At 42.1% G+C, this 9,250-nt stretch overlaps 1 protein-coding gene across 1 annotated transcript in view; it reads left to right on the top strand.

Annotated features, from left to right (window-relative positions):
* The window catches only part of LOC310961465 (inositol-trisphosphate 3-kinase B-like), a 31,171-nt gene extending 22,564 nt beyond the window's left edge, over positions 1-8,607 (top strand). Inside the window, exons 6-12 of the mRNA XM_083933537.1 lie at positions 17-116; positions 969-1,006; positions 1,132-1,307; positions 1,842-2,046; positions 3,632-3,733; positions 4,262-4,333; positions 4,810-8,607. Of these exons, the coding sequence (XP_083789663.1) occupies positions 17-116; positions 969-1,006; positions 1,132-1,307; positions 1,842-2,046; positions 3,632-3,733; positions 4,262-4,333; positions 4,810-5,031 (915 nt within the window). The 3' untranslated portion in view covers positions 5,032-8,607. The remainder of the gene's footprint in view (positions 1-16; positions 117-968; positions 1,007-1,131; positions 1,308-1,841; positions 2,047-3,631; positions 3,734-4,261; positions 4,334-4,809) is intronic.
* The last annotated feature ends 643 nt before the right edge of the window (positions 8,608-9,250 follow it).

The following is a 9,250-nucleotide window of genomic DNA, read 5'->3' as shown; positions in this document are numbered from 1 at the left end:
GTGTTTGTGTTTGAAGCACAAGTCTTGGAAGAAGATCAAGAACATGGTCCACTGGTCACCGTTCGTCATGTCCTTCAAGAAGAAATATCCCTGGATACAACTGGCTGGACATGCAGGTATGTGGAGACGCAGCTGACACGGTTCATAAGTGTTCTGTTTTTTAAACATTTGACACATTAGCCCGTCTTTGTTGTTGCTAGTTCTTTGAGGTCAGTCAGTTACCCCAAGTGAAGGAGTTCAAGTACCTCGGGATCATGTTCACGAGTGAGGGGAAGATGGAGCTGAGCCGGAAGGCAAAGCTCTCGATCTACCAGTCAATCTTGGTTCCTACCCTCACCTATGGTCATGAAAGCTGGGTCATGACCGAAAGAACGAGGTCGCGGGTACAAGCGGCCGAAATAGGTTTTCTCAGGAGGGTGGCTGGAGTCTCCCTTAGAGAGAGGGGGAGAAGTTCAGCCATCTGTGAGGAACTCGGAGTAGAGCCGCTGCTCCTTTGCGTTGAAAGGAGTCAGTTGAGGTGGTTCGGGCATCTAGTGAGGATGCCCCCTGGGCGCCTCCCTAGGGAGGTGTTCCAGGCACGTCCAGCTGGGAGGAGGCCTCAGGGAAGACCCAGGACTAAGGGACTTAAGTTTGAGACTTAAGGTAGTTTTTGCAACGGTATGAGGCCTTAAGGGGAAGTGTGTGTTGGGGTGGTTAGCGACATGATTGGGAAACATCAGGCGATGCCTTCTTTGAATTGGTGTCTTGGCGGTTGGAAGCTCAGCCACATGAAATTAGGAGCCTGCAGCTCTTTAACACGTTTGCAGGTGTAAAGCAGATCTACACACAAAGAAAAAGTGAAGAAATTATCATATTTCTAGGTTTCTCGTCTCACTTTAACTCTGACTAACCTAAGCCAAGCAACTCCAAATTACTGTGTCTTAACACTAAACACTTCCTGCAACTGGTAAAAGTGTGTCTTTTCACAGGGAGCTTCAAGGCGGGAGCCAATGGCCGTATATTGAAAGTAAGATTCACTTTTACACCCTCACAGCTTCTTCATCATTGCACAGAAAGACGCTGTGATACATTCTGGTTTAGAGAGGTTTCACATGTCATAAATACTGAGTCAGTGTTTCTCATGTCCTTTAGAAACACTGTGAATGTGAGCAGCGCTGTTTATCCCTCCTGATGAAGGATGTACTGCGCCCATACGTCCCCGGTTACCATGGAGATGTAGAGAAGGATGGCCAGAAATACAACCAGATGGAGGATCTGCTGGCTGAGTTTGACTTCCCGTGTGTGATGGACTGTAAGATGGGAGTGAGGTGAGAAGACGCATGACATGACGTACATGTTGACACAGCAGGGTGGTGGTCATTTACCCTCAGAGAGCCACTCATCTACATCATTCTGGTCATCATTTCTATTGAAAATGATACTGTTTTACTGACAAAAACACTTAATGAGATGTGGAAATATTGCACATGAGACCTTTAAGTCAAAGTTGGGACAGGAAGTCGGTTCAAACTGTGATTGAACTGACAGTTTGTGTAATGATTATACCATCTGCCCTGTTCTCTCTTTCCAATAAGTTTCGTTAAAAGCGACATGAGTGTTTAACTGCTCTCGCTTCTTGCCCAGCCAGACTCCTTTTTAGCAATGTTGCTGTGTTCCCAGATCTCAGCACTTAACAGCCCTGTCATACTGTTTGGAAAGAGATGTCTTCTTCACACCTTCGCTCTTCACTCTCTCTGCTCATCCCTGCCTCTTCCTCCTACCTCTCATGTCTGTCACCCACCCTTTTCTTCTCTTTCTGTCTTCTTCGCTGCCCACCACCTGTTTTTTTTGTCACGCTTCAGGACCTACCTTGAGGAAGAACTGACCAAGGCTCGCAAGAAACCCTCCCCGAGACACGACATGTATCAGAAAATGATCGAGGTTGAACCTGAGGCGCCTACGCCGGAGGAAAACCTCCAGAAAGCGGTGACCAAACCGAGATACATGCAGTGGAGAGAGACCATAAGCTCTACGGCCACCCTGGGATTTAGGATCGAGGGAGTCAAGGTAAGATTCACAAAAGAGAAAGGTGTGTGTGTGTGTAGCCTTCCTTCCCTCCTTTCTTCCAGGAATCTGTGTGTGTGTGTGTGTGTGTGTGTGTGTGTGTGTGTGTGTGGGGGGGGTCTTTGTGTCCTTCAAGGGCATGATCTAACTTCCTGTTTTGAATAGAAACTTCCTCTAAAGTATATGCATGAGATGCTTTGTCGCACATGAGGCCTGTCCGTGGCAGCTCTATATGCCTTGGCATCTGGCACTGACACTGTGTACACACACACACACACACACACGCACACACACACACACACACACACACACACACACACACACACACACAGACACACACACACGCATCTCTCTCTCTGCTGTCTTTATTTGAGGGTTGTGGCTATATAAGGACATTCACGGCCTCCCGGTGGTCTGTTACCATGACACCGAGGGTTATCCCCAGAAACAGAGATGTGTGTCCAGAAATATAGTGTGGATTTGCAGTTCCTGGGGTTCATGTTGTCTGTGTAACTTTAGATATTATATAGATTATATAATCTCTTGTGTAACTGAAAAGAGTGCGCTAATTAGGTGTTTTGCGTATGTGTGTATGTGTGAAAGAGAGAGAGAGAGAAACAGCTCTAGCTGTACTCAGACCTGAGCCATAAAGGGAAACATAGTTTTGTCTCCAAATAGTATCTTGTTGCCTGGCAGCCAACAAATTAAGAAACACTCGTTTATTCTGCTCTGAACCCGCCAACTGGTTGGCTACCACTTCAGGTACTGATTCTGATGCTAATCTACTGAACTTGCACTACTGACATTAAAGCTAGTAATGGCGGTGCTGCTGCTGCTGCTTTTGTTCCACTGTCACTTCTACTAGCGCCACTGGGCTTCCTACCAGAGGTGAAGAGTTAACTCAATAAGCTTTTCTATGCTAGTGTGCTTGATTAGTCACTTTTGTGACATTTTGTACTTGATGACTTCACATTTTAAATCAAAATAACCGAAAAACTCTTGTTACCAGAGCCCCAGAGACAGAACTGTGCATCAATTTGACGTTGATGTATTGGCAAAAAGTTATTTTTAATACCAAATATCTTTAGTTTTTAGAAAATGTATCGATTAATCGCATGATAAATGAACTATTTTAACCCGCCTCACGCCCGATGTCAGCTGGGATCGGCTCCAGCCCCCCGCGACCCCGACAGGGACAAGCTGTTGAAGATGAATGAATGAATGAATGAATATATACAAATGTGTGAAATGGTCACAGAAATGACAACATCATGAGATTTAACAAAGTGTTTCTGTAAAACACCGTCAGAGATCCTTTCCTGCTTTAATTCCTGGCTAAATCTCTAAAAATATATCTGGCTCCTTCCTTTCCTCCCCTCCATTGTTTGTTCTGCTTTTTTTGTCCATCCTCTCCTCTCCTCTGCTCCTTTTTCCTTCCTCCCCTCACATCCTCTGCTACACTCCTGTCCCTCCCATCTCTACAAGAAGCCTGGACGTTGTAGTTTATGAGGATACAGAGTAGACATCCTATATAGAAACTGTGGAAATAAACCTAATGTTGAACTCCTCTCCTCTCCTCTTTATGTAGAAGGAGGACGGGACAGTGAACAGAGATTTTAAGAAAACAAAGACGAGAGACCAAGTTACTGCAGCCTTCCATGACTTTGTCAAAGGAAATAAGGACGTACTGGTGAGTGTATTTGTAGTTAGTGTGTGTGATTCTGACCTAGGCTACCCTCTTGTTCACATTATGATTAAGGGAGGTCTCCACCGAAATAATCTAAGTATATAATGTAGTATAGTGTGTGTGTTCGTGTGTGTCAATAGTCTTGACCAATGTGTGTGACAGAAACAGATAAGGAATGTAGTTTCATGTACGCACAGATGCTCACATACACACATACACACATACACAATGTGACCTTTAGCTTCCTGGGCTGTAAGAAAGGGAAGTCCTTGGGAACTCCCTGGGCCTCACACACACACACACACACACACACACACACACACACACAAACACACACACACACACACGCAGACGCACATATGAATAGTATATGTTAGTGAGTGTGTGCTTGTGAGTGTGTTTGCTCTTTTTCATTTACCGCTCTGTGCAGCAGACTGGGCTGAGAATAGATCACATGGCTCCATGACCTCATCAGCAGCCCAGTTTGAATACAGACAACCGAAAAAATAAATGTGGTTTTTTTTTTCCCAGAACTGTTATCTAAGCAGGCTGAAGGAAGTCAAAGAGACTCTGGAGATCTCCCCATTCTTCAAAACCCACGAGGTAAAGATGGACCGCTGCTCATGTGGTGCGACCTCAAGACATAAATAATCAACTTAAATCATTTTCACATTGAACCAAAATGGGGAAAGAAATTTTGTAAAAAATGTGATGTATGCAACATAGGTACACACTAATATATATATATGTGTGTGTGTGTTTCAGCAGATTTGTTTTTTATATTTAGTGCCACTTACACATTCGAGCAGACAGTGCAATGCACACACACACACACACACGACAGATCTCGTCATGGAAACTTGACAGCATCGGCCCTGACCACACATTCACTTTCACACTTACACACAAACATAAAAACAAACATAGATATAAGAACTAGGTGTAAGAAAACTGGAAGTGAGATCATGTTTTGATGGGCAATAAAAACAGGTACTGTCGACTAAAAGAAGAAATAAAACCGTTTTAGTAAACATTTCCTTTTTTCTTTTCCACCCCATCGTCTTGCTGTGTTTCCGCAGGTGATCGGCAGCTCCTTGTTATTCGTTCACGACAGCAAAGGACGGGCCAAAGTCTGGATGATCGACTTCGGGAAAACCACGCCTCTTCCTGACGGGGAGGAACTGACCCATAGAGCGCAGTGGGTAGAGGGCAACAGAGAAGATGGTTACCTTTCCGGACTTGATAGTTTGGTGGACATCATTTTATCCATGGTGAACTCTGAGACGTCTGAGGGTTTTTGAAAAAAAAGAAAAAATCCAAGTGAACATTTGGACACACAACCACCACTTCCATTTATTCTTCCTGTCTTTCAGTAACACTTCCTCAAGGATTCCTTTACAGACATTTGTTCTCGTGTTGGAAATCACATCATACCATAACAAGAAGAAGAAGAAGAAGAATTCCTTTATTAGTCCTGCAATGGGGAATTCCAATTTTCACTCTATTTTTTCATGTTACACACACACAGGCCCGATATACACACACATGCACAGACAGGACCTATATACATGCAACTAATGGAGAGATGTTAGAGTGAGGGGGCTGCCAGTGACCGGCGCCCCGAGCAGTTGGGGGTTTGGTGCCTTGCTCAACAGCACCTCGGCAGTGCCCAGGAGATGAACTGGCACCTCTACAGCCACCAGTCCACACTCCATTCATGGTCCACACAGAGACTCGAACCAGCGACCCTCCGGTTCCCAGCCAAGTCACTCACTCTTTCCCATTCTTAGCCCTTTTGATGTGAACCTAACACCCTCAAGAGCAGGCCGTAACAGGGCTTCTTCACAGCAAACATGAAAGATTTTGAGTTACATTTAATCTCCCAGATCGCCATCCCTACGAGCCAGCATTCACAATATCATCGATCTTATTTGGTTACACCTGTGTTTTCCCTGCTTTAACATTCAAATGTCAGGAAAAAAACATGAATTAAAGCTTTTTACGAAAGGAATTCTCCGTAAAAGCAAAAACATGTAGATTGCCTAGCCCAAGTTGAAGGCCAGGCTGGTGATATGTTTGTTATTGTAAACAAATTCCATAAAAAGACCAAAAACAGTTTACAGCGTTAGTTTTTCCTTCAATATCTGCACAGCCCTTCTGTGGCTCTCAGCCCCAAGTCCATTTATTCCTCCTGAAGAAAGAAAAATGGATCAGGAATATATGGTTTCATGTTTTTAAAGGACTGAATGATTTTCTAAAACAGCTGGCCACTGTAGTTTTTAGCAAACATTATTCAAACAGGAGGAAACTGCATTTATCAGGGCAGCAGACTAATACACTTTTAGAGTGCTAGTGAATCTTTGGGATCAACTCACTAAAACAATGTTTATTGTAATGAATGAACTTGTCCCTCAGTGTGGCTTTATCAGGCTTTAGATACACAGACAATAGGATCGTAGAAAGTTGATTTTGGTCTTTTTTTGTAAGATTGTTCATAATAAAATTGAATAAATTAAGAACATATCACCAGAATTGTCATTTAAAGCCACTAGCTGAATTTGAAAAATGTCTGACTTTGGCGCCCCCTGGTGGAAGCATCAAAAAAGACAATTGTAAAAGAAAATAATTATTTTACAGTCTATTTTTTCTATATTATCCTATACTAATTTGAAAGATGCTTTAATGGCATAGAAATTAAACATGTGGCTTGAAAAAAACCCAGTTAAAAGCCCATGTTTGACATCAAATGCCTTGATTTGGGCAAACCCCATCTCTCATGACTTTTAACACCTATCCTCCTCTGTATATCTATTAGACCCCAACGTTACTCAACTTACATTTATCCCCATTCAATCAGAGTTAGACTGTATTTCTTTCTCAGCTTTCTCGTCTGTTTGACCACAACTTCAGCGTTATTTTAAAAACAAAACAAGTCTTTTATCTGTTTTAACCTGTTTAAGCAGTCGCGTTTAGGTTTTACTGTACGTTGGTCAGTGAGGATTTCAGTGGCAGCCGTGTTTGCTCCAGGATAATCTGGCAATAACTGGCAACTATGTGGAGCTAAATAATACATCTCACAGTCGTTTCAATATGTTATGGAGGACATTGATTCATATGTAACATATTTGCAGCCAACTTTGCATCCATAGTACATCCCTGGCCAAACCCTTCTCACCCTCCTCACACGTTTGTTGGGATTGTTCACAATGTACAATACGATTTATTATGTTTGATGTCGTTTTTGTAACCTTATTTTAGTTTACTCAAACCCTGTGGAACACTTACAGCCATGAACAATCATATTTAAGCTAAACAGTGCCTTGACATTACAAAGCCAAGTCAGACAACTGCAAATATGTCCTTAAGTCTTAACCGTTGGTTTCTGTGCGTAGTCTTTGGTGCATGTTTATTATCCTCTTAAAAGTTTGGGCTTCATTTGTATTTCTTTCTGTTTTATTTATAACATTATATTATGTTGTTGTTGTTGTTTTTTTTTAGTTAATGGGATACTGTGACATTTTTGAATTGATGGCTGTTGTGTTTTTTTCTTCAAGCATGTGTTACAGTATGAGCGAAAGTCAAACTGCGAGGGCGGTCGCCGACGTTGTGATGACATTATTCAAAACATTGGATGTGGTTATAGAAAAGATTGATGATGTTCAGAGACCCATTTATTTGAATGGGGAATGCAAACATTCCCTTAGAAACTAGGAGGGCAGATTAGGGAGAAAAATGTGTCTCATAATGTAACATGTTCTTGAGGAACAATAAAAACTAAATAGTATATAGGTTTCACTCTACTGTATATTTAAAATACCATGGTTTCCAGATGATGTTTGCGGTGACAGTAGATGCAGAAAGAGACTGATTATAATTCCATGCAGTGCCTTCTTAAAGAAGTAGTTTGACATTTTGGGAAGTACGTAGTTTTTTTGACAGGAGCTAGATGAGAAGATTGATACCTCTCATGCCTGTGGGAATATGAATAATATGTCATCAGCTGGTTAGCTTAGTTTAGCTTAGCATAAAGACTGAAACAAAACCAAGTTACTTGATTAAACATTTGAGATATAACGTGTCAATTAGTGAGCTTTAGGGTAACGAGCAGGCATATTTCGTTACCTTTGGATAGAGGCTAGCTATTTCCCAATATCCAGTTTTTATGCTAAGCTAGGCTAACAGCTGCTGGCTATAGCTTCTTTTTAAAGAAACAGATATGAGTGTGTATCACCTTTCCCAAAATGATAAATCATTCCTTTAAGACCAACCATCTTATGGAGCCTTCACGTCCTATGGAAAATTCATAAAAACTAAAATCTGTTGTGAAAATTACACATGAATACCCCCTCGTGGTAATTTCCACTGGGGAGCTTGTAGAATATTTTGATACAGGAGTTGCAGAGATAAGATAACCTTTGGCCTTTTCAACATGGCGGAGCGCAACGCTAGAGTCTACTTTATTACAACAACACTGTTTTTGAGCTGGTAGGGAAGATTATGTGCTCAGACCAAGCTTATGTAGCTAAAACAGAAATATTAGCTATCTCTTTTGTCCTTTAAATAGCCTACTATTCATGATCTATAAAAAATACATCATATTATTTACTGTTTGTGTTTTGATAAATACTCTTTTCGCTGTAGCTGATGAATTAGGCAGTATCAATGGTTTTCCCCAAGTAACAGAAGAGGATTTGTGGGTCCGCCATGTTTCATTTAACTACGACAACAAACGCACTTGAACACAACGCACTGGTAGTTTCCAGTTTACAAGTGGAAAGGATCATCTTTTCCATAGCACGTGAAGGCAGCATTATATCGCTTATGCTTCCCAATGTGCACTTAGGGCTGTTTGTTAGGTATTATACTGTTCTGGTTTTGCCTGCTTGTGTATTTATTTGGATTGTTCCTTTTAAAAAAGTGTGTATTTGGTGAACAAAAAAAACCTGCTTCCATGTGTGACTTTCTGGGATCCATCGCAGCGGTATGAGCATCTCTAGAAATATCAGATTATCAGTCAAGAGTTTGAGCAGTCGATACTTGGAAAATGGTTTTAACGACACGCCGCAGAGTATTTCATCCTGACCAGAGAAAGCCAGTGAGCCCACACTGCTGCTGCTGCTTCTTGGCCACATCGAGTGTTTGCATGGGGGTCATTTTCCATTCAAATCGCATCTGTCCACAACAGAAGCAGCATCCGGAGCTGGAAGGAAAGAAGACATGATTCAGGAGAGAGAGGTAGAGGATGGGAGAAACACAGCAGAGATGTGACGGTTTTTTCATGGCGGGAAAGATGAACCATTTAGGGCACTGGTTCTCAAACTCTGAACATGATGTACCACCTAAAGTAAAATCAGGCTCTCTCAGGTCCCACTACTAAGACCGATGTTAGAATACAGCAGTGTAGGTCTACACTGTTCAGCTACGGACAGGAAGGTTTATTCCTAATCAGCAGATTAGGATTGTTGTTATTGTTGACTGTCTTCAGCCACAGCCACGAAAAAGGCTTTGCTTTCTATCTCA

This window comes from Echiichthys vipera (assembly GCF_963691815.1).
Source record: "Echiichthys vipera genome assembly, chromosome: 19".
In the NCBI taxonomy this organism is placed as follows: Eukaryota; Metazoa; Chordata; class Actinopteri; order Perciformes; family Trachinidae; genus Echiichthys; species Echiichthys vipera.
The sequence above is the reverse complement of the archived record's forward strand: the minus strand, read 5'-3'. Positions and strand labels throughout refer to the sequence as shown.